This window comes from Apis laboriosa, unplaced genomic scaffold (assembly GCF_014066325.1).
Source record: "Apis laboriosa isolate Shangri-la unplaced genomic scaffold, ASM1406632v1 scaffold22_cov146, whole genome shotgun sequence".
NCBI classification, from domain to species: domain Eukaryota; kingdom Metazoa; phylum Arthropoda; class Insecta; order Hymenoptera; family Apidae; genus Apis; species Apis laboriosa.
This window is the reverse complement of record NW_025222414.1, coordinates 799,403-825,390: the sequence shown is the minus strand read 5'-3', so window position 1 is coordinate 825,390 and position 25,988 is coordinate 799,403. Positions and strand designations below refer to the sequence as shown.

Genomic DNA, 25,988 nt, shown 5'->3' with positions numbered 1-25,988 from the left:
TTGTAGAGGAGAAAGGAGATGGTCGAAGCTTTACGCCAAAAGCAATCGAAATCGTTTATTATCGTTTTATTATCTCTGACTTCGCAAATATTCTTTCTTCTCGATTCGATTCGTTAATTAATTAAATTAAACCTACCGATTTAAACCTATACTCGATACTCGTTGGAAAGAAACGAGTAAGATATGTTCCTGGAGCGCGATAGCAATGCCTGCCGGGGAGCTAGATAAGCCACGTACCAACTATGTTTCAAAACTTTTATCCAATTTATTAGAATACTTTAGAGAAGTTCGAAATGTACCTGGACTCTACTATAGGAATAGAAGAGAAAATTTTGATATCGGTAAGATGGAAGCAGTTCGATAAGACGCATTAACCGCACAAACTCGGACCGCAAAGTTTTCCCGTGCGAGAAACTATCCACCCTATCGAACAACTTCACTTTTTATACCTTTTGATAAATTTGTAACCCTTCCAACTGAATAAACTAAACAATCATCAATGAAAATGACGCTTTTGACCACCATATCCACTATCGATCGATCCGTTGATCAAATTTTATTTAAAAAAATCTCCAACCTCATCATCCTATCGCGAAATCTAAAACAAAAAAAAAGAAAAAGAAAAAAAAGGAAAGACGCGTGGTATATGATAAGTTTAGCGAGATTCGTTTTCAGGAACAAGATCCACTCGCGACACCGGGCTGCGGGTTTAGATTTTATCCGAAAACAGTTTTGCCCGTGCAAATGGGAAGGCGATCGAATCGAGTGGTTTGTGGAACACGCTCGGTATATATGTGTATATATATATAGAAACGTATGAACACACAGGTGCACGGCTCGTAAGCGAGGACGTGATATACTTGGGCCGGGCCGGTAACGTGACACTATTTTTCCCTGGCGATTTATTACCGCGGATTTATCACCGGTGATTTATCTCTACCGGAAAACAGGAAGGAAATTAAGTCGGGTGCCTCGTTTTCTTCTCGTTCCCCGACTCTTGTCTCTATTTTTTCCTTTTTTTTTTTTTTTTTTCCTTTTAATTTTGCGGTTCCGTCTCTCGCCGTTCCGTGGGTCGTAAACGTATATCGGGGATGCGTACGTATATCGAAGGGTTCTCTTGAGTTGGGGAGATTATAATAAATCTTTTCGTTAAATCACTCGTCTTATTCGAAAGATTTGTGTCGTTGCTGGGTATTGACGAGATGGATTGATTCCTTACGAGCGTCTAATTGTGTTTCTTTTTAGGGGGAGTGATTTGGGAAGGAAAGGAATTCGGAGAGGAATTTTCGAGGAACGCTTCTCGAATTATCATGGAAGAGAAGAGAAAAAAAATGTGTATTTTTCGATATGAAAAATCGTGTATGAGGAAAAAAAAAGAAAGTGAAGGACACAATCGACCTACATTTCTGCTGGATTCGCGCGAAAAGGAGGGTTGGTCATTAAATATCATCATTTCAAACGAATTTTTGAGAATGTGAACAGCCTCTCGCGATTTGAAAGCTTACAGCCTCTTTGGTCGAAGTTTTATATATATATACATATTTTTCGCCTTTGAATATTTTCAATGCCGTGTAAATCAAGATTTTAAATAAATCCATCGGTGGGAGGTTTGAAAAATACATTAAAAGTATATTTTACTCGTCGACGTATACCGTGAAATTTTATTTCATTACGCGAACCGTAATTAAATCGAACGGACGAAACGTTCATAAATTTCACGAGATAATCAGTTTATTACTTTATTCTTTCGTTACCTTATTTTTCACTGTACGCAAAATACGTCCAATTAAATTTTTGTTTTCCTCGATCGAATTCACGCGCCACCGATAGATACCGCATCCGTTTTTAATACAACCACCACCCAATCAAACTATCAGCTTCGTATGAATGGTTCATATCGAAAGATCGAAACGTAGAGCTTACGAAACAAAAAAAAAAAAAAAGAAAAAATCAGAAAAATTCAAATTACAACGCATTATCGATTCTTCGGGGGCGGAATCATCCCCCGTTCGACATCGCCTCGATTTTCGCGATTTTCTTTTCTCCGTTTCCAACAGCAAATGGAAAAAGAAAGTTCGGCAGCGACGCTAACGAGACAAGCGGGAAAAATTCGTTCCCCGACCGATTTTCCGTTGTTCCTTTCGGAGGAAGCAATCTCCGCCCGATTGGATACTCGATTACATCATTGTCGCAAACAATTCCAATTAAACGGAAGGGGCGAGGCAACGAGGTTTCCGGTCTCTCCGTTCTTTTCACGAGTCTGTCGCGGGTAAGGAAAGATGGAAGGGGTGGGAAAGGAAAAGGATCGACGCGATCCATTAGTCCCCCATTCAACCCCGTGGCGATAAACCTAACCTCCTCCTCCACCTAAATTTTCAATTCTTCGAATCCCTGCTCCGGACGCGCGCCATTATACTCGACCAATCTGACGTCACGTGATCCAAAGAATTGGAGGAAGAGAGATTTAAGTTGCGTGTATTATCACACATTTGGTAATTTTAGCTGAGAAAAATTAGCAGCAATTTTTCTTTTTATTTTTTTCGCCACGACGAATGTCTCGATCGTAGTTAGATTACAACCGGTGATTGTCCAATTGACGGTACACGAGTGAAATTAACCCAAATCGCTGACGATAATTTCCATTAATCGTTCCTTGGCCATCGTCCAACCTTAGATTCCTCGTCTCGAAACGACGGTGCAACGACGACGGTTCACGATCTTAAATCCCAACCCCCGTCGTTGCAGCATCCTCTCCCTTCTTTACTGCCTTCACACCCGTAAACACAAATTTTTCCAATCCCTGTTCGAATCGAGCAAACAGGATGGCGAAGAAGGAAGAGAAATGGGATATTTCTTCGTGGGAGGGCGCGGCTAAGAATCAGCTTCTCCGGACCGTTAGAGGTTGGAAAGTGGTTGCAAAGGGGTTGGAAAGGGGTTAGAGGGCGGGTGGGGTGGGGGCTTTATCGATTTCTTACCCCAGTAACGCGTTTCGTACGTATCCACAGCGTGGTAGCGTCATCGGGGTGCAAGCATCGGCGGGAGGTGGTCACGCTGCCGAGAGAAAACAAAACTTCCCTCCTCCCCCCTGCCCCATAATCGATGGCCCCCCTCCTCGACTCGTTCAACTTTTATTCTATCGCTTCCTCCTGCATTTAACGGCCGTGTTTCGACGATTTAAGCGCGCCGGTAAATTTGTATACTCGCGCTCTCCGCCAACCCGTCCGCTTCCGACGACCTCGTGCTGCTAGGGAGCGGGAGAGGGGTTGATTAAGGAGGTGTATACACCAGGCTCCATTAACGTTGATGGTATTTAAAAAGAAAAAAGAAGAAAGAAGAAGAGTGAAAAACAGAGAGTTATTGCGGTTGTTGAAAGTGAAATCGCAAATCGTGAAATTCGATGAATGATATTTTTATTATTATTATTATTATTATTCTTTGTGTTTCGAGCGATCGATAAAGTTTAATTAAATTGTACAAATTGTATCTTTTCTGTTTAATCCGGTTGGTTGGATATTGACCGAACGTGCAATGTTTGTTTTTCGTACGTTTTTTTTTTTTATTTGAAAATTGTTACCTTATTCGTTCCGCTAATAATAGAAATATTTTTCCGATTCCGTTGAACGAAATGTTTAATCGGTAAATTAGATATTTCGCTTCTTAAAATTTCGAATTTTGATATAGAAAATTCAGAAAATTTTTCGAAATTTTCACGAACGTAAAATTGTAAATCGCATCGTCGGTTAACGCACGTGCTGTAAAAACAGACTTTACTTTTCATCCTTTTTTTTTTCTTTTTTTTTTTTTATTTCATTTTACCTTTTCCCATTTAGATATTACAGCGTTCATATTTTATGAAACACGAGAGATGAATTTTTCATCAGCTATCTAGTAAAAAAAGCAGGTAATCCCTTCGTTACAATTTTGATTCCAATATTTCGCGTGCTCTATGTTAATTTGCAAATATTCCCCGTTAAAACGTACAAAATTGAGATAAATCATAAATTATACCGTACGCGCATATTTTTCCAATATATTGTATAAAAATTTCATTTTTCCAAACAACTCTTCCCGTGGAGGAATCCGTTCGAATCGAAAAAGTACGGGGAAACTATGGAAAAGGAACAAATTGCCTAAAAAAAAAAAAAAAAAAAAAAAAAAAAAATCCGCGATCAAACGCACGAGAGCGAGAATTTTGATCAAATATACACGAGAGAAGCTTAAAATTCATAAAGTCGCGAGTGCTTGCAATATGCATCAAGTTTGCCCCATGTTTCACAATCCTCCGAGCCATCATTCTACAATTTCAATTTTCCCCGATTTCGAAGAAGTTTGCAATCCTTTCCAATTGTGAATCGATATCGCCACGATAATACCGCGCAATTGCAAATTTCAATCCCCCTTTTCTTCCTTCGAATAACAGTCGATCGTTTCTTTACGCGGAAAATTTGAAAATACGCGCCAACAGCGTATCGAGCCTCGATCGATCGCGTTCGAATAATCGATAAATGATGAATAAAAGGGAGAAAGTGACACGATCGTAAATGAAAAGCATTCTCTAATCATCCTTCGTGGATACAAAATTTTAGTATTTAAATGTCTGGAAAAATTTCAAATTGTATTCGACGTTTTGGAACTTTTAATAATTTCGATTTCATTTCGATTTCATTTCGATTTTCGTTCTCTTGATTGTTACCAAGCGCTGTATCGAGAATCTGGACAATCCTGCTATCCTTCCGCGGGAATATATTTGAATATTAAAAATTTGAAAATATACGCCAACAGCCTCGATTGATCACGCGGTTCAAATAATCGGGGATGAATAATAAAAAGGAGAAAGTGACACGATGTAAATTTAAAGATAAATGAAAAGCATTCTGTAATAATCCTTCGTGGGTACAAAATTTTGGTATTTAAATGTCTGAAAAAACTTCAAATTGCATTGGACGAAGTNTTAAAAATTTGAAAATATACGCCAACAGCCTCGATTGATCACGCGGTTCAAATAATCGGGGATGAATAATAAAAGGGAGAAAGTGGCACGATGTAAATTTAAAGATAATAATGGTATTTAAATGTCTGAAAAAACTTCAAATTGCATTGGACGAAGTTTCGATTGAAACTTAATAATTTCGATTCCTTTTTATTTCGATTTTCGTTCCCTGATGTTGTATCGAGCGAATCCTCCCATTCTTTCGCAGAAGCGTACTTGAATATTAAAAATTTGAAAATACGCGCCAACAACGTATCGAACCTCGATCGATCGCGTTCGAATAATCGATAAATGATGAATAAAAGGGAGAAAGTGACACGATCGTAAATGAAAAGCATTCTTTAATCATTCTTCTTTACAAAATTTTAGTATTTAAATGTCTGAAAAAATTTCAAATTCGACGTTTTGGAACTTTTAATAATAATTTCGATTCGTTTTCATTTCGATTTACGTTCTCTGATGTTGTATCGAGCGAATCCTCCCATTCTTTCGCAGAAGCGTATTTGAATATTAAAAATTTGAAAATACGCGCCAACAGCGTATCGAGCTTCGAGAAATCAATGATGAATAAAAGGGAGAAAGTGACACGAGGTGTAAATGAAAAGCATTCTCTAATCATCCTGGATCCTAGAATTTTGGTGTTTAAATGTCTGAAAAAACTTCAAATTGCATTGGACGAAATTTCGATCGAAACTTTTAATAATTTCGATTCGTTTTCGTTTCAATTTTCGTTGGAACGGATTGCGCCTCGGTTGTTGCCAGGCGTTGTATCGGGAACAAAGCGAATCCTTCCGCGGGAGCGTATTCGAATATTAACAGTTAACGATCGAATCACGCTCGTCTAGGATAGGTCCGGTGGCGTTAGAGATGGTCGCCGAGTGGTTGCAACCACAATGGAATACCGATGACGCACAGGGGTTGGAAAACGAGAACGCTCGATCGAACGGTAATGACAAATTCAACCCTTGGCCAATATGGGATATCTCGTTAATAATACGTAGCGAGACATCTCCACGCTTTCGCAATATTTTTTGGCAAAATATTTTTTACCGTTTCGTGCGCGAAACGTAATTTTTATACAAAATAGTGTGTGACGTTGTATCTTACGTTTAACCCCTTTTCTCTCGGCAGTGATTCTTTACGACGCTGTAGATATCCCGCGTACTACGTTTTTCGATATATTCCCAAATAAACGTGGCGTAAAAGAAAGTCTCGTGGAGAAAGAAGTTGTATACGTGTATGATGGACTTGTACTTTTACGGGAGGGAAATAATTGTAATTAATTTTTTGGGTTTTAAAAAATCCCTTCCATTTTTATCAACGGAATGGTAAGCGGAAAGAAGGAAATATTTGTTCGTTGGAAGTTTGAGCGAAACTTTTTCATTCGTAGGATAAAGCTTTATGACTACGTAATTTCGTTCTTCGTCTTCTACGAAGGGATTGGAAACGAGGAAAATGAAAGTTTTAGAAACTTGAAATAATCAAGTCAAGTATGCTCGCGGTATTCAACTGAGCAAATAGTAAAAACAAATTTACAGTTTCGCGTAGTGTTTATCTTAAAATCGTGGTGGTGAGGCACGGCAAGCGGGGCATGGAGTAAAAGATAAATTTCATTAAAGTTTCATTTTTTTTACCGCCAACGATCTGAATCAACTTGCTCGAATTTAAATGCATGTACGAGGAATATAATGAAACGTTCGATTAAATTTGATTGAACCGATAAATCGATCAACGAAACGTGCAATTTACACTCTGGGAGGAAATTTACGCGAGGTAAATACATGAGATACGAAAAGAGAATTCGGTGCATCAACTTATTTCCGCGAAACAGTGGAACAGTGTTAGTAAGTTAATTAACGTTATGTAGTTAGCGAATGGTCGGGCGATAGATTCACAAGCTACGGTCGAACAGTCTGACTTGCTTCGAGTATTCCCGTGCCAAATAGGGCTTGTACAACGGGCTTGTTGTACATTGCTCGTTTCGTGCGTTTGTTTTCATTCCTTCTAAGGACGAAATAACTCGTCGAAATCTCTCTCTCGTTTCTGGGACAAGAAACGAGACGTAAAGATTCTCTCGAAAATTTCTTTTTTTTTTTTTTTTCCATCTTTCAATTCAAGGGAAAATTTAAATGTTAAATCGATATTCGAGTAAATCTCGAGTAAGATTCGTTCGTCGCTGATTTTTTTAACAAGTGTCGAATCGATCGTCAATTTTAAATCGCTAATAAATTTCACACTCGAGTATACGTTTTTTTTTTTTAAAGGCATGGATAGATGGCGAACGTTGTCCATTTAGTTAGTTATCCCCCGTATGGATTGCCGTAGCGTTAAAAGTTAACGCGTTCCCCGCCAACCTCCTCGTAAATTTGAAATTGCACGCGCGACGCGAGAGGCGAATTTATTTTACATACGCTGCGCACGGCATATTTACTGCGAATCACGATTCACGATCGTCGAAGAGTCGCGATCCCATCCACTTTTCCCGCTCAATTGTTCCGGTCATTAAGCCCTTTTGACTTTTAATTATCGGTCGCTTGGGGGTTGAAATTGTTGAAACCTGTCGATGTTGCCAGCTCGATTCATCGATAATAATTTAAAAAAGAAAGAAATGCGTGTATCCTATTCTATTAATTTAATCCAACGTGACGAACGCGAAAAATGAAAAATGTCGATAATATTATCGACGATTGGGATTATCGTTAAAAATTTCACATCGAGAAACGAAAATGAAAATTACGGTTTCGTAATCACGCGAGAAATTCGTGTTACGCCCTTTTGACTCGTAATTACTAAACGCTTAGGCAAGCGTTACTTATTATCCTGGTCGTTGCGGATATAATAGTCGTAATAAGCGACACCACCGTGCTCTGGTTTAATATCGCGTGGCCGCCGCTGGATATATAGAGATATCTGGTCATTAAGCTCTTTTGATGTTTAATTATTGGATACATAGGTAAATGTTACCTATTATTATACTTGGATGAATTATAATAATCTGGCTTCCCACGAGTGGCTTTAATATCGCGTTAAAGATATTTTCATGGATACATCAATCACGATTGGATATCTATATCATCGTAAAAATACGAATTTTTCGTGATAATCCTGGTTCGAAGATTAAAAAATTCTCTCTTCGTTCTAAAAAAAAAAAAAAGAAAAAAAGAAGAAGAAGAAGAAAAAGGAATCGACGATTGAAGAGATATTCGCAACTGGATTTTAAGTCGTCGCATTCCATATATCACTACGTACAATTTCTTTTTCCATGCCGTTAAACAGATCGTTCGGGAATGCTAAACTGGAGTCGGATTAGAACGAAATAAAACTGCACGGAATCTGTATCAACTGTAACATTTTCTCGAATATATAAAAAAAAAGAAAGAAAAAGGATGACGAAACATCTAGAAATAATTCCATCACATTTTCGAACGCATGCATCGATTATCTCCATCTTTCTTGCTTGGTCGAATTGTAGGAGAGGAATCCGGATATTGCACGCGTGCATCCGCCTTCTCGATGCGCCTTCGCAATCGCCTTTGGTTAACGATAAATCGTGGAGATCCGCGCATTAAGAATTACGGTGGAGGGAAAGTGGGTCGCGGATCAATCGAGGGAGAAAAAGCGGGGAATTGTTGCGGCCGAGTTTGGCCGAGGTTTTACCCCCCCTCCCCTTGGAAAGAGTGATCGTTGGGGACGAAGGCAACGTAATTAATTCCTCCGAGGCCTGTCCTCGGAGCTTCCCCTTCGTTGTTCTTCTATTTTTCATCGTTTCTCGATTACGGAAATTAATTTGGATACGTAGAGATTGACAAAGATGGAGGAGGATGAATAACGATTTAAGAAAAGATAATGAAAACACGAGAGATCGAGGATAATATTTTGCAATGTTTCCTCTCGTGTTTTTAATTGTATTTTTCGTTGCGTCATTTTTTTTTTTTTTTTTCGTTTATTCTTGTTATCCTACGATGCTTTTTGAAAAATTATGCTCGAATGCTTGTTGATTTTTGTAAAATTGGAGTACGAGAATGATGGCGGATTATGTTTGACGAATAAAGGTTTTTAGTTGGTTTTTCGGAAAATGTTATATTTATAAAATATAGTCATTCACATTTTGCACGGAAAATGATGCTTTTTTCTGAAAGAAGAATTGTATTACATTTTTTTAATATCATATTAATATTACACGCGGATCATAGCAGATGAGTTTCATAATATATCTTTTTCGTGCTTTATCTTCATTCATAACGGAGAGAAGCACGTGTAAATAAATTCTTATTATGATTTATTAAAGAGGAAACGCAACGCGCCAGAATTTTTAATTATTGTAATAAATTTTGATTTTAATGAAAATTGATATTGAAATATCCTACGTGACGTTAATAATATTTTTCGTAATTATATATTTTAATTTTTCGCATTGTTCCAACTTGCTCGCGCAAAATTCCAATGATATTTGAAAGATTAAATTCGTATTCTGTTCGAAGACGAGTTCGACTACGATGAATCTACGAGGCGCGACGTTAGAGATTATTGAAGATAAAAGATTTATGAAATACCGAGAGAATAATATTTTTACGCGCACGTTATTTCTTCGTTATCTACGCGCATCGCTGTTATCTTACTGAAATTAAACGCGAATTAATCTCGGCAAATATTTATTTTCCACGAATAGGAAAGGGAGAAAGAAAGAGGAGAAGCGAAGATGGAGGATGGTGAAAAGGGAAGGGAAGGTTGAAGAATCCTTCTTCACGTTTCGAAGATACTCGTAACGAAATGTTGGCGCGTTATAAAGAAATTACATAGATAAAGTAGAAGAGCTATTCCTTTTTTTTGTAACGAAAGAAGCTACACTTTTACACTTACTCCTTCTCAACAATGAAACAACGATAAACCGTTCTTCGATTAATTAAACACTTTTATCGCACTTTTATCCGCAGAGCCGCTACTCGACGAATCTCGTGAATCTCGAGCGCAATAAAGGACACTTCTTTTCACAAAGAAATTCCAATCTCCCTCGCCCCCATCTTTCGTATCCGATCCGATCGGATTTGAAAACTCGCCGATTTATTCAACTTTTGTTCGATCAACGAAATAATATTTTTCGAAATAATTTGCGCGCCGATTCGAAGTTCGACGAGCATCAAGTGATGGAAATGGAAAGTGCCGGAATCAACTTAATTGGATAGGTAAATTCGTCGGGCAAAGGGAATCGAGACGAGGTAAATTTTCTCCTAAGATACTGTGGAGGCAAATTAACCGATATTCGTGTACTCGTTCCCGCGTTTGACGGGAACGAATTCGTGTTAACAATCCGCCTCTTAAGCGGATATTTCGGATATATATCGTTTTCTCAACCGCGTGAATTTCACCTTCGAATGAAAATCCGCACGCTTGTGTTCACTCGAGAAACGATAATATTAATATCTCGACTGGGCAATGAAAACAATAAATAAAAATGTACGGGTTCAGCTGAATATATTTAATTATACCTGATTGCTCGTATCTGTTTTCAAAACAAAATTTGAAGTATATGTATCGAAGAAAAACATAATAGATAGCAACTATGAAATAGCGATGTTGCTGGCAACATTCAATGATAAAACTACGTAATAAAATTTCTGTGAACTTTAAATTCTATAACAATTACCTGTAGTAATATAATATACTATTTACGCCTTAGACGGATTTGATATTAAATCTCACGTGGAACAGAGTTGTTTCTTTAATTCCACCTCGTTGTTTAACGGCGACGATTTAAATTGCTTGGGGGAGAGTTAGTTTGTGGCGTGCGGGGTTGGATCGGTAGTAAGCTCGGAGTAAAGAGTTTTAATGAGGCGCGTTGAAATTGTTAATAATGTTTGTGGGGAAAAGTTTCTGTGGGGAAAATGGAATGATTTATTAACCAACTTTATTATTATTTTAACGAGAGAATTCGCCATATGCGCGTGGCGATCGTTCATTTGCGAAAACCTGCGTTCTCAACGCAGGGTATAACGTTTTCGATCTTCTTGTATGAAATCGGCAAAAATCGTAACGAAATTATTTATAAATAAACGCTCGTTTAAAGATCATTCTATCGCGTTCTTTAACTTTAACTTTTCGTAAAATCGTAAAATCGAGAAGAAAACAAAAAAATAGTTCGACTTATCGCAATATCCGCAATTCCACGATAAATCGGTCGCTGCCTTCGTAATGAACTTCTGTCTTCGTTTAATCATTTTATCTGGAAGATCGATATGCCCGTTCCTCGAATCACACCGACCCGGAAGCCAATAAATTATCGAGCATGAATTTTCCATTAAATCATCTGCATAAATTAACCGAATTGAAATACCAAGAAACAAGATTCGAAAAAAACTCCGTATCCGAATGAATGAAAATCGAACCGAGGAAAAGAGGGAAATTTCGTGTATACACGTGTATACACGTTCGATGATCTCTGAAAAATATTGGAATAATGATGAGTTGCTGCTGCATACGATGTACGATTGAACGAATATCCCTCGTTCTCTGTGAGAGGAAGCATAAAATTTCGAAAAAAAAACTCCACTCGAGTATTACTCGTATTTTCGTTCGATTTTCATTGCTTGAGATAAAAAAAAAAAAATTTTGCTCGTCGATTTCTTACATACGCACGATTCTCCTCTTCCCTCTTCCCATTGATGAAACCGAAGGTAAAACGGAAATGAATTTTCCGTTTATATATATATACGTATATAAGATAGAATGGAAGGGCTGAACCTTCCCTGGAGAGGGATTGCATCGCAACCTATATTCGGGGACTTTTATATCGCGGCGGGAAGGGAACGAGATCCACGAACGTGACGTTTCTCTCTTTTGTCTGTTCCAGTGACGAAATTCATCCGTATTGGAATAGCTGACAAGAACGACAATCCGCCTTATTTCGACAAAGGCCTCTACGAGGCTGAAGTAGACGAAAATGAGGATATCCAGCACACGGTACTCACTGTCACCGCCAAAGATCACGACGAGTGTAAGTGGACACATATGCAAATACGTGAGGACGGTTTTCCTTCCTTTTTTTAATTTCACTGAATCTTCCCTGAAAGAATCCGTTTAATACGAGCAGGAGGATGATAACGCGTGTAACCTTCTCTCGCGAAAACGTTGGATGGAATTAAATTTCTTTCCTTTTTTTTTTTAATTATAAATAAAATTGTCACGAATGGAGGGAAATAATTTTCACTCGATCGTAAACGTTAATAACTTTGTCCCTAGATTTAAGTTGCCTTTCTCCGTTCCTAATAACGAATCTATTACTCGATCTCAAAGTTCTATAACCTGGGTAACGAAGTTTCGCTAAAATCCATTCGCCTTTTCTCGACTCGGCATCGAGGATGGGACATAAACAGTTCACGAAACTTTAAATATCGGATAGCTCGAGCAGAGTCACGAAATATATTTATCCGATGGACCTCGATTAACAAGATCCAGCTCGCTCCCCGCTGCTTGATTACAGGCTTTTTCTTTTCTTCTCTTCTCTTTTTTTCTTTAAGTAAAAGAAAAAAAAAAGAAACTAATTTCTTCGCTACCTACTCACGGGGATCGAGCGATGATCCCCGGGGAAATTTAAAGAAATCGATCGATTTAACGAACCTTACTGTCCAAACGCAAAATCGAGAGTAAATCGATCGCGCAAATGACACGCGAATGAAATTTCACAGCGGATCTTTTTTTGAATATTTCCACCCAGAGATATATCTCTCGCGTGAGATCGCAAATTTTCCCAAAGCCTCGAGACCTTGTTCCGAATAATCCCCAAGACTTTGCCCCGAATAATCGCGGGTCGTCCTCTCGTCTCGCTTCCCTACGTGCTCAAACTTGTTGTTTGGAACTTAATAATGGAGCACTTTTCGAAATTTAAATCAGTTGTTGTTTCGTACTTATTTCGCATTTCGCTAAGTACATTCTCTCTCTCTCTTAAGAGTCTTTTTCTTAAGCTAAGTCGTTAAGCAGGAACGCTTTAAAGACGTTTAAAGACGTGGCGTGCTCGACGCCATACACACACACGGTAAGAAGGAGAGGAGAGAAGAAGAGGAATTCATCCGTGAAACTCCATTGTGAAATTGATGTTTTTCTGCATTTTACAGCCTCGCGTATTCGATACGAGATTACGAGCGGTAACATAGGCGGTGCATTCGCCGTGAAGAATATGACTGGCGCCATCTATGTCGCGGGTGCGTTAGATTACGAGACGAGGAAAAGGGTAAGTATGTTACGATGCGTTGCGAGAAAAACATTGACGGCGATGCGAAAGAGGAACGAAAGTCTTCGATGTTGATCCTTTTAACCGTGTTCCAAACCCTCGTTTCGTTACTTTCGATTAAATCGTGGAAATTAAAACTTTGTATTCTAATATCATTAGAATTATTAATATTTCATTTCACTGATCCGTTATTGATTTAATAAATCTTTCTCGTTTCGAGACAAGTTTATGGTAAAGTTTTCGTGAATCAGAAATCGTTTCGATTATTTTTTAAATAACGATTTCACTTTGAAAAAAAGCTCTTGTTCCTTTTAACCATGTTCTCATTTCGTTACTTTCGATAAAATCGTGGAAATTAAAACTTTGTATTCTAATATCATTAGAATTATTAATATTCTATTTCACTGATCCGTTATTGATTTAATAAATTTTTCTCGTTTCGAGACGAGTTTATGGTAAAGTTTTCGTGAATCAGAAATCGTTTCGATTATTTTTTAAATAACGATTTCACTGTGAAAAAAATGCTCTTGATCCTTTTAACCATGTTCTCATTTCGTTACTTTCGATAAAATCGTGGAAATTAGAATGTTAAAACTTTGTATTCTTTATAATATTATTAGAATTATTAATATTCCATTTCACTGATCCGTTATTGATTTAATAAATTTTTCTCGTTTCGAGACGAGTTTATGGTAAAGTTTTCAGAGAAATCAGAGGAATCAGAAATAATAATTTCGAAATAACGATTTCACTTTCAAAAAATCAATGATAACGAATCCCTCGGTATATTGTTTAAAGTTTAACCCGTTTCTTGAATAGTTTGTAGCATCGCAAGGGAACTTCATCAGGCCGCTGTTTTTATAACTCTCATTAAACGTGAAGTGATCTCATTTCTTGTAAATCTTTTTCTACGCCATTAAACGAACTACGGCGATGTTTCATCTTTATAAACTCTTTTATCAAAAAGTTACGTTAAAGCCGTAACTTTCGCGTGTCTAATTTCTAAAGCTTATCAAAAAATGAACTCTCTCTATTTTTTCTTTCTCTCTCTCCCCCTTTTCCTTTATACATCCCCCATAAATCGTTGGCCTTCCAGAACCGCTTCCATTATTCCCAGAAAGAGACCGCTGCCGTCGGTGCAGTTGCTCGGGTCAGCCGCAAACACTGTTATCCACTTGTCCCGCTTTAATCTTGCAGTACGAGCTCCGCCTCACCGCGTCTGATAACTTGAAAGAAAATTACACGACGGTGGTGATACACGTGAAGGACGTGAACGACAATCCGCCCGTCTTCGAACGTCCGACTTACAAGACGCAGATCACCGAGGAGGACGACAGGACTTTGCCTAAACGAGTCCTCGGGGTAATTATGTCCTTCTTAACTCGATCAAACGAATTTTCCAAAGAGCTTCGCAATTACTCGAAAGAAAACCAATCCTATCCCACCGCGCGCTCCTTCGATTTCGCTTTTCATTCGATCGGGCGCAGATATATTTTATATATCTATATATATATATTTCGACTTATTAAAACTGAAAAAATTCTCTACTTCAAAGAATATGTGTAAAATATGGATTGATATATAGATATATGTATGTATATGGAATATAAAATATACAGAATACGTGAGGTACAGAGAGTGGAACGCGAAATGTAAAATGTGCGATCAAAGCACGTGAAAATCACGTATGGCGCTCTCCGCCGACTGAAAACAGAGAACGTGAAAACGTGAAAACGTTTTTCGCATAGATATCAATTTGTCGTTTTAATGAATCCAGAGTACATATCGGAGGTAGTCCAGCGTTGTCAACTCTTTTTGAAACAGGTGACGGCGACCGATGGCGACAAGGACAGGCCACAGAATATCGTCTACTTTTTAACCGGACAGGGTATCGATCCTGACAATCCAGCGAACAGTAAATTCGACATCAACCGCACCAGCGGAGAAATTTACGTTCTAAAGGTGATTAACGCAACCTCTCCCCCCCGTCTTTCAGTTCAGCTTGCTCGATCTCCGTTAAAAAAGAGGAAAAAGAAATTCTTTCTCTCTATTCTTCTCTATCCTGCTTGCAACGGAAATAGAGAAAGAGAGGGAAGATATGAAATCCTTCACATTTTCGATTTTCTCAGCCGCTGGACAGGGATCAACCGAACGGGAGGCCGCAGTGGCGGTTCACGGTGTTCGCTCAAGACGAAGGTGGGGAGGGTTTGGTCGGATATGCCGACGTGCAGGTGAACCTGAAGGATATCAACGACAACGCGCCCACTTTCCCCCAAGGAATTTACTTCGGCAATGTGACGGAGAACGGAACAGCGGGTAACAGCGTCTCGTCTCGCTTTTTCTCGATTCAATTTTTCTTTTCCTTTTTTTTTTTTTTTGGAATAATTCTCGATTTCTCGTTGCTTCTCGTTCCAGGAATGGTCGTGATGACGATGACGGCGGTCGACTACGACGACCCGAGCGAGGGTACGAACGCGAAATTGATTTACTCGATCGAGAAGAACGTGATCGAGGAGGAGACCGGCTCGCCCATCTTTGAGATCGAATCGGATACAGGCGTGATAAAGACGGCGGTGTGCTGTTTGGACAGAGAACGGACACCGGATTATTCCATACAAGTGGTAGCTATGGACGGAGGGGGGTTGAAGGGTGAGTGGAAAGGTGGTGATACAAGGGAGAATGAGGGGAGAGATGGTTTCGCTCCATCGAGTTCCCGTTCTCTGATATTTCCGCGATTGTGCGTCTAGGGACGGGGACAGCGTCTATACGAGTGAAAGATATAAACGACATGCCTCCGCAATTCACAAAGGAGGAATGGTTCACCGAAGTGGACGAGACGGAAGGGCCAGATCTGCCGGAAATGCCGATACTCACGGTCACTGTACACGACGAGGACGAGACCAATAAGTTCCAGTATAAAGTACGTTGTCCTTTTTTCGCTCCATTTCGATTTAGAAAGGAATAGAAAGAAAGAAGAAACGAAGAATTTTATTTGTGATTTGTGATCCAGGTGATCGAAAGTAGCGGCTACGGTGCCGACAAATTCACCATGGTGAGAAATAACGACGGCACCGGCTCTCTCAAGATCGTGCAATCGTTGGACTACGAGGACCAATTGCAGAGCAACGGTTTCAGGTTTAGGATACAGGTCAACGACAAGGTATATATATATATATCTCCTGAAAATTTTTTTTAGATCGACGAATTTCCCCGTTTAAAGTCACCTTTTTCATCTTCTTCATCCTCAGGGGGAAGACAACGACAACGATAAATATCACGTTGCCTATTCGTGGGTGGTGGTGAAACTGCGCGACATAAACGATAATCAGCCTCAATTCGAGAAAGCGAATATCGAGACCACGGTGCCGGAGAACGCTCGTATAGGGAACAGTCTGGAAACGTTCAAAGCCACCGACCCCGACCAAGGTGGTAAGAGCAAGGTGTACTACTCGATCGACAGAAGCTCCGACCGTAAAAGGCAGTTCTCCATCAACGAAAACGGGACGGTGTCGATCCAGAGGAGTCTCGATCGCGAGGAAACCCCGAGGCATCAGGTAATTATTGTTCTTCCAATTCTGCCCTCATCGCCGCCCCAAAAGACAATTGGTTCGTTTTCTCGCGAAGGTGAAAATCTTGGCCATCGACGACGGTATTCCGCCGAAAACGGCGACGGCGACGTTGACCGTGATCGTGCACGACATAAACGACAATCCGCCCCGATTCCTCAAGGATTATCGGCCCGTGTTGCAAGAGCACTCCCAGCAGAAGAAAGTGGTGGAGATTTCGGCGACGGACGACGACGATCGATCGAAGAGCAACGGGCCGCCGTTCACTTTCAGGATGGATCCTAAGGCGGACGACGTGATTCGTGCCAGTTTCAAAGTTGAGAGCGATAACAGTGAGTTGTGTGGATGCGCGAATCGCGTCCAATTGGGGGGGAAACGATTGTTGGCCCCTTGGATAGTTGCTACGTTGATAACGAACGGCCGGCTTTTTCTTTCGTTGCAGAGGGGGCGAACGGGGACGGTATGGCCATTGTTTCCTCGTTACTGTCGTTCAACAGAGAGCAACAAAAGGAGTACTTGATACCGATCGTTATCAAGGACACCGGGACTCCGTCTATGTCTGGGACCAGTACTTTAACCGTTATTATCGGGGATATCAACGATAACAAAATGCAGCCAGGATCGAAAGACATTTTTGTATATAATTACGCAGTACGTCCTCCATCATTTTCCCACGTTTCTCCGTCGTTAATTTAACCCTTTGCGCTCGAATCATTTGAATTGATGCGATATTTAAGCATATATTATAATTTAAGCATGGAATAATAATGAGATTACTTCGAAGATGAGTTGATGATTTTTCGTTATCGAATCATTTGGATTGATGCGACGATATTTATTTAAGTTTGATTCTTTTAAAATATCGCTTCGCGAATAAATTCTTAAGCTCTTTTCGTATAATCTTATAAAGAATAATATGCTGTCGAATGATTCTTTTGCCTCAAATTAGATCAAACTACGTTTTCGGCGTTAATGGCGATAGAAATGTTATTTTCAAGGTGTTTTAATTTTGTAAGCATGGAATAATAATGAGATTACTTCGAGCGAAGATGAGTTGATGATTTTTCGTTATCGAATCATTTGGATTGATGCGACGATATTTATTTAAGTTTGATTCTTTTAAAATATCGCGAATAAATTCTTATTTTTTGTATAATCTTATAAAGAATAATATGCTGTCGAATGATTCTTTTGCCTCAAATTAGATCGAACTACGTTTTCGGCGTTAATGGCGATAGAAATATTATTTTCAAGATTTTTTAATTTTGTAAGCATGGAATAATAATGAGATTACTTCGAGCGAAGATGAGTTGATGATTTTTCGTTATCGAATCATTTGGATTGATGCGACGATATTTATTTAAGTTTGATTCTTTTAAAATATCGCGAATAAATTCTTATTTTTTGTATAATCTTATAAAGAATAATATGCTGTCGAATGATTCTTTTGCCTCAAATTAGATCGAACTACGTTTTCGGCCTTAGTGGCGATAGAAATATTATTTTCAAGGTGTTTTAATTTTGTAAGCATGGAATAATAATGAGATTACTTCGAAGACGAGTTGATGATTTTTCGTTATCGAATAACCAAATTATTTCTATTCGTTAAGAAATTGACGATGGAGGGAAAATAGCGATGAAAATAGAGATGTGGTATTAAAAGGTGAAAAATAGGAATAATAGGTGAATGTGAGAGCACGTTATAGGGATATTAGTTCAAAATGAGTTTTTCGTAATTAAATAACGAAATTATTTCTGTTTATTAAGAAACTGACGATAGAGAGAAGGAAAATAGCGATGAAAATAGAGATGTAGTATATAGAATGAACATTATTGGGATTATAAAGTTTGCTTTCAATAAAATAAAAAAAATAAAAGACATTTTATCGCGATTGCAAACCGAGGACGCATCTTAGTATTTACTACATTATTAAAATATCACGCGAAACAACGATATAGACTTAAACATTCGACAAATTTTCTTTCTTTACGCGTAAACACACACAAAATATTAGAATGTAAAAAATTTATCCGTTAATTCGTTCATTTTAAGTTAGCTAGTTGTTGATTCGAGTGCAAATGTTGAACAACGTTACAACAAAATGGCGAACGTAACGTAATTCCCCTTGGCAGGGACAATCACCGGACACGGAAATAGGCAGAGTTTACGTCTTCGATTTGGACGATTGGGACCTACCCGATAAGAAATTTTATTGGGAGAGTTTGGAACACGCTCAATTTAAATTGGACGAGGACACGGGGATGATATACATGAAATCGGGTACCCACGACGGTAGATACCATTTACGTTTCAAAGTGTACGATCGGAAGCACACGCAAACGGACGTCCCGGCGAACGTGACGGTCACCGTGAAAACTATACCGCACGAGGCTGTGCTGAACTCTGGTTCCGTTCGGATATCAGGCATAACGGATGAAGATTTCATCCGTATTTGGGATTACAAGGTATCTAAGGAAAGAGAGAGAGAGAGAGAGAGAGAGGGAGAAATTAAAAAATTCGAGACAATTTTTGATCGATTCGATTCGATTGTTCCAGTCGCAAACTACGTCGCGAAGTAAAGCGGAATTATTCAGGGACAAATTGGCGCATTTGTTGAACATCGACAGGGAGAACGTGGACGTGTTCAGCGTCCAGTTGCGCAGGATACATCCCCCGTTGACGGACGTGAGATTCGCGGCGCACGGGTCAACGTATTACAAACCTGTCAGATTGAACGGAATCGTGTTGATGCATCGGGAGGAGGTGAGATATATATATATTAGATTGGAAAGAAAGTTCTTCTTATTTTAAATGCTTTATTTTTTGACTTTGTATATAATTTTAAAATGCATTTTTCTGTGTGAAAATGTGATACTTACTTTTATTTTCAAATTAATTTTTCTCAGGGTGTTGAAAACATAATGGACAAGAAGCAAATTCGAACAATTTTTCTATTCCAGTCCCAGGACTCCAGAATTTTATTCAGAATAACAAAATTTGTTTCTCATTGGCAATGGTCTTTATTTTGATTAATAAAGTTTCCTTTGAGCTAACTGCATTTGAATTTAATAATTAAAAACCGCAAGAACAACTTTCTTTCCAATCTAATATAAACCAGATCCGTCGACAATTCGAACTACTTTAAACAAGAGGAAGTGAAACTCGATATATATACATATATTAGATTGGAAAGAAATTCTTACGATTTTTCTTATTTCGATTTTAAATGCTCTATTTTTTGACTTTGTATATAATTTTAAAATGCATTTTTCTGTGTGAAAATGTGATACTTACTTTTATTTTCAAATTAATTTTTCTCAGGGTGTTGAAAACATAATGGACAAGAAGTAAATTCGAACAATTTTCCTATTGCAGGACTTCAAAATTTTATTCAATTCGGAATAACAAAACTTATTTCTTCTTGGCAATGGTCTTTATTTTGATTAATAAAGTTTCTTTTGAGCTAACTTTATTTGAATTTAATAATTAAAAACCGCAAGAAGAACTTTCTTTCCAATCTAATATAATATCAGATCCGTCGACAATTCGAACTACTTTAAACAAGAGGAAGTGAAACTCGATATATATTAGATTGGAAAGAAATTCTTACGATTTTTCTTATTTCGATTTTAAATACTCTATTTTTTGACTTTGTATATAATTTTAAAGTGCATTTTTCTGTGTGAAAATGTGATACTTATTTTTATTTTCAAATTAATTTTTCTCAGGCTGTTGAAAACATAATGGACAAGAAGTAAATTCGAACAATTTTCCTATTGCAGGACTCCAGAATTTTATTCAATTCGGAATAACAAAACTTGTTTCTCGTTAACAAAAGTGCATTGATTGCAATGGTCATTATTTTGATTAATAAAGTTTCCTTTGAGCTAAGTGCATTTAATAGTTAAAAACTGCAAGAGGAACTTTCTTTTCAACCTAATATAAAGATCCGTCGACAATTCGAACAACTTTAAACGATTGATAAATTAACGATGTTTAGATCGAGAAGGAGGTCGGTATCAACATAACCATGGTGGGGATCGACGAGTGTTACTACGAGAACGAAGTGTGCGAGGGTAGTTGCACGAATACGTTGGACATTAGCAGCTTACCTTACATGGTGAACGCGAACAGAACGGCCCTGGTCGGCGTGCGGGTGGACGTAATCGCCGAGTGTACCTGCGGGGCGCGAAACTTCAGTAAAGGGGAATCCTGCAGGAGCAGCCCTTGTTACAATGGCGGCCGTTGCGTGGAGGGGAGATTCGGATTGTCGTGAGTTGGAAAATTACAATATATATATATATATTATAAATTAAAAATTATAAATTATAAATTACATATATATATCGCAATGATCACGATCTACGCGAATTTTTCAATCGGTGTCAGGTGCCAGTGTCCAGCCGGGTACAACGGTCCAAGGTGTCAGCAAACCGCGAGAAGTTTTCGCGGGAACGGATGGGCGTGGTATCCGGCTCTTGAAATGTGCGACAACAGCCATTTGAGCTTCGAATTCATCACGAAGAAGCCCGACGGATTGTTACTGTACAATGGCCCCATAGTTCCTCCCGAAGCTGACGAGATTATGGTCTCCGGTGAGCAAGATGAGATAAGTTATACGTTGGTATATCGTTGCGCGGGGTGAAAAGAAAAATAGAAAGTATTTTCACCGTTTACAGACTTTATATCCGTCGAGCTGGAACGTGGGATACCGCGGCTATTGATAGACTTCGGTTCCGGCACGTTGGAATTGAAAGTGAAACCGAAGAGGACATTGGACGACGGGGAATGGCACAGGCTCGACATATTTTGGAACACGGAGGTTTGGAGACAGAGTTTCGATTAAAAATTAAGGATGCAATTTTTAAAGATCTTGAAATTTGTCGTTTCATTTTCGTGGGAACAGACGGTGAAATTAATCATCGACTACTGCAAGTCGGCGGACATCTCGGAACCGGAGGACGGCACGCCGCCAGAGTTCAACGACACCAGCTGCCAAGCGCAAGGGACTATACCACCGTTCAACGAGTACCTGAACGTGAACGCCCCCCTACAAATCGGTGGTTTATACGTGGAGCAATTCGACCCGACTCACTACAAGTGGAAGCACATGCCGGTCGGCAAAGGTTTCGACGGGTGTATCAAGAATCTGTTCCACAACAGCAAGCTCTACGACCTGGCGCATCCCGGCCTGTCCAGGAACAGCGTGGCCGGCTGCCCCCAGACCGAGGAGATATGCAACAATCAGGAGTCCACGTTCCGTTGCTGGGAGCACGGCACCTGCGTGGGAAGCTTCGCCGAGGCCAGATGCCAGTGCAACCCGGGATGGACCGGGCCTGGGTGCATGACGCCCACCATACCAACCACGTTCAAGCCGCAGAGTTACGTTAAATACGCCTTGTCCTTCGAGCCGGATAAATATTCCACGCAAGTGCAACTGAGATTCCGAACTCGAGAGGTCCACGGCGAATTGTTCAGAGTGAGCGACCAGCACAACAGAGAGTACGCCATCTTGGAGGTATTTATCGCTTTTATCGATTTTAGATAATAATAATTTTTGATAATAATAATTTGAAACAAATCGAACAATTTCGTCGAGAAAACAATTTTTTCTAGATCAAGGACAGCAGACTGCACTTCCGCTACAATTTGAACAGTCTGAGAACCGAGGAGAGGGATATATGGTTGACGGCGATAGCTGTGGACGATGGACAGTGGCACACGGTTAGAGTGTCGAGATACGGATCGGCCGCCACGTTGGAGTTGGACGGGGGGGAAGGGAGAAGGTTCAACGAGACCTTCTCCTTCGAGGGGCATCAGTGGTTGTTGGTGGACAAGCAGGAAGGAGTTTTCGCTGGTGGCAAGGCTGAGTATACGGGGGTAAGGACGTTCGAGGTGTACGCCGATTACCAGAAAGGTGAGTAAGAATTTTTTTCCTTTTTAAATTTTTACGATCGTTCGGGGAAGGGAATGATCCTGATTGAAAAGAATCTATCCGTCCCGGAAATAGGATGTCTCGACGACATAAGGTTGGAGGGGAAGCATCTCCCGTTACCACCCGCCATGAATGGAACGCAATGGGGTCAAGCGACGATGGCCAGAAACTTGGAAAGGAATTGTCCCTCGAACAAACCTTGCGCGAACGTCATTTGCCCGGAGCCATTCGAATGTATCGATCTTTGGAACGAGTACGACTGCACGTGAGTGTAATCGACGTTTGACGATTTTAACGGGTTGCGATTCGATTGTACGAATTGTACGAATGCTCTTTCGTACTTAGATGCGGGGAAGGGAGGATTCCGTCGCCCGACAATAAAGGATGCATGGACAAGAACGAATGTATAGATTATCCTTGCCTGAACGGTGGCAGATGCATCAATCAGGATCCTCGCTTCCGGTACAGATGTATCTGTCCGGATGGCTTCTGGGGGGAGAATTGCGAGCTCGTGCAAGAGGGGCAAACGTTGAAGCTCAGTATGGGAGCTTTGGCGGCTATTTTGGTTTGCCTTCTGATCATTCTTGGTACGTTGGTCGCGAGGAGGGGATCCGCGCTCTGACGGAATCAATTAAAATTATTATTTCATTTTGCAGTTCTCGTCTTGGTATTCGTCGTATACAACAGGAGAAGAGAATCTCACATTAAGTATCCCGGACCCGATGACGACGTAAGAGAGAATATCATCAACTACGACGACGAGGGTGGCGGAGAAGATGACATGACCGCGTTCGACATCACCCCCCTTCAAATTCCTATTGGCGGTCCGATACCGGAAATGGGTGGAAAACTACCACCGTGTAAAATACCCTGTGAGTCGTTTCTCTTTCTTTCTTTCTTTCTCTCTTTCTTTCTTTTTTTCTCTCTTTCTTTCTCCCTTTCTTTCTTTTTCTCTTTCTTTCTTTCTTTCTCTCTTTCTTTTTTCTCTCTTTCTCTCTTTCTTTCTCTCTTTCTTTCTTTCTTTCTCTCTTTCTCCCTTTTTTTCTTTTTCTCTTTCTTTCTTTCTTTCTTTCTCTTTTTCTTTTTTCTCTCTTTCTCTCTCTCTTTCTCTCTCTCTTTCTTTCTTTCCTTCTTTCTTTCTTTCTTTTTCTTTTTTTATTCGCGATCCATCTTGGATAGCATTTTCCGCGAGATATCCAATATCGTTTTGATTATCCTCGTTTTCCAGATACGCTAGGACCGGAACCAAACGTGGGCATATTTATAGAGGATCACAAAAAGAGAGCCGACAGTGACCCTAATGCGCCACCGTTCGACGATCTTCGAAATTACGCGTACGAGGGTGGCGGAAGCATCGCAGGCTCATTATCATCGTTAGCTTCCGGTACGTGGTGTTCTTCGTAACGTAAAAAAAAAATTAATGATATAAACAATATTCACGGATATTAATAAAATTCATACAACTAAATACGAATCATTCTTGAATAACGATTTTAAAACGAATAAATTGAAATATAAAATCCAAATATTATAATTTTATCAGACTCCTTTCAATTTTCAATATATTCTAAAATTTTTCATCCTATATAATGTTAAAAACAAGCAACTCTCGATTGAAAACCACAACTGTTATAATATTATCAAATTAATTAAAATTCAAATTATTATTTATTATCATTTCGTAGAAAAAGAATATTCGAGAATACTCGAGAATGAGAAATTTCTTTTTTTAACGAGCAGGAACCGACGACGAGCAGCACGAGTACGAGTATCTAGGTGCTTGGGGGCCGAGATTCGACAAGCTGGCCGACATGTACGGGCCAGCGGAGGAAAGCGAAGAGGAGGATTAAAAAAACTGCTCCCTGAGATCCGTAAGCTCGCACGACACCCCGTACACCCTTCAAGGAGCAACGTTCGCGTGAGCTTGAACGTCGAGAAGAAAAATTCGAAGAAGCGAGGGAAAAAAGAACGAAACGAGGATGGAGACAAAAAAGGAAGGGAAAAAAAAAAAAAAAAAAAAGTTTCCTTCGCGTTATTCGATCGACAAAGAGATTTTTTTCCCTTTCGTTCACACGAAACACGTGCACACGTTTCCGGGATACACGCATATTTTCCTCGATGCGAACAGAAGAACGAGGCGGTATCTATGTGTGCGGTAGAGGTGTGCGTCATGATTTACGAGAGAGAAATGAAAAGAAAGGGGAGTAGTATTACGGAAAGAGAGAGAGAGAGAGAGAGAGAGAAAAGATCGTCTGGCCAAAGTTTTAAAGAAAAAAAAAGAAAAAAGGAAAAAAAGAAAAAAAAAAAAAAAAGAAAAAGAAAACGTAGCAACTCGTCGAAGACGAGATCTCTCGGAAAGATAAATATATATATATATATATAAAAAAAACGGATAAAAAACGTGTGGGATAAACTGGCCACACCGTAGTAGGTAAGTACGCGTAAGTACACCTACAAGGGTGTAACCTATCTGTATAGCACGTTACGCGTACACGTACAGTAGTGAATTCGCGCGTGTTCTGCCTTGCGCACGCGAGACTTTTCTATTAATAAAATAAATCTATATATATATTATATATATACGATTCATTATTTTTAGTCACAGTCATAGTTACTATTTAATCGGTAAAACCGACCTAAGTGTCTCGGTATTCGAAACTATCGTCGGCGCGATCAGCATCGGTTCTACTGAAATTATGAACCCGTGAACACGTTACTACTGCCAGCCGTGCGCGTGATAAAGAGTCGTTTTCGTTTTTACCTCGTGGCGCGGGTCACGTCACCAAGTGATCGTGGCACGCGAGATACCTTTAAGGGCATTTTCTCATTTATATCCGTCTCTTCAAACTCCTCCCCTCCCCCCTCCCCCTCCTCCCCTCCCGCATATATATATATATATATATACACACACACATACGTGCATACATACATACACACATATACCTGATCTCACACCTATGCCAAAGTTGGCCCCCGGATGTCAGAGAATGGAAGAGAAAGAATGGTGAAAATATACATTTGGGCGCGATTTTTCCGTTTCTCACGCGAACGCGCATCGGCTAACGATCTATCCCCAAAAAATATGTGACGATCCAACAACCTTTACCTTTTCACGTGCAATCACGTGAAAGATATCGAATTTGTGTTGGGTGTGTAATGGAATCCTAATGGCAGATTCGTGGCGCCTTCCTGGTTCGCGATATGCGGACGATTCCTAATGTGGTCTATCTATAATAAAAAAGAGAGAGAGAAAAAAAGAAATATAAGACTAT

The 25,988-nt window shown here is 39.5% G+C and overlaps 1 protein-coding gene across 4 annotated transcripts in view; it reads left to right on the top strand.

Annotated features, from left to right (window-relative positions):
• Positions 1-25,959, top strand: part of LOC122713131 (neural-cadherin) — a 180,559-nt gene extending 154,600 nt beyond the window's left edge. For all 4 annotated transcript variants that reach the window (XM_043933300.1, XM_043933302.1, XM_043933301.1 and 1 more), the window contains 23 exons: positions 11,838-11,981; positions 13,099-13,214; positions 14,412-14,576; positions 15,039-15,176; positions 15,344-15,530; positions 15,630-15,863; positions 15,962-16,134; positions 16,225-16,374; positions 16,463-16,768; positions 16,839-17,112; positions 17,223-17,431; positions 18,914-19,246; positions 19,338-19,544; positions 20,782-21,053; positions 21,171-21,376; positions 21,461-21,603; positions 21,688-22,299; positions 22,398-22,698; positions 22,792-22,981; positions 23,062-23,303; positions 23,373-23,588; positions 23,945-24,100; positions 24,457-25,959. In XM_043933300.1, the coding sequence (XP_043789235.1) occupies positions 11,838-11,981; positions 13,099-13,214; positions 14,412-14,576; positions 15,039-15,176; positions 15,344-15,530; positions 15,630-15,863; positions 15,962-16,134; positions 16,225-16,374; positions 16,463-16,768; positions 16,839-17,112; positions 17,223-17,431; positions 18,914-19,246; positions 19,338-19,544; positions 20,782-21,053; positions 21,171-21,376; positions 21,461-21,603; positions 21,688-22,299; positions 22,398-22,698; positions 22,792-22,981; positions 23,062-23,303; positions 23,373-23,588; positions 23,945-24,100; positions 24,457-24,566 (5,084 nt within the window). In that variant the 3' untranslated portion in view covers positions 24,567-25,959. The remainder of the gene's footprint in view (positions 1-11,837; positions 11,982-13,098; positions 13,215-14,411; positions 14,577-15,038; positions 15,177-15,343; positions 15,531-15,629; positions 15,864-15,961; positions 16,135-16,224; positions 16,375-16,462; positions 16,769-16,838; positions 17,113-17,222; positions 17,432-18,913; positions 19,247-19,337; positions 19,545-20,781; positions 21,054-21,170; positions 21,377-21,460; positions 21,604-21,687; positions 22,300-22,397; positions 22,699-22,791; positions 22,982-23,061; positions 23,304-23,372; positions 23,589-23,944; positions 24,101-24,456) is intronic.
• Positions 25,960-25,988: the final 29 nt, after the last annotated feature.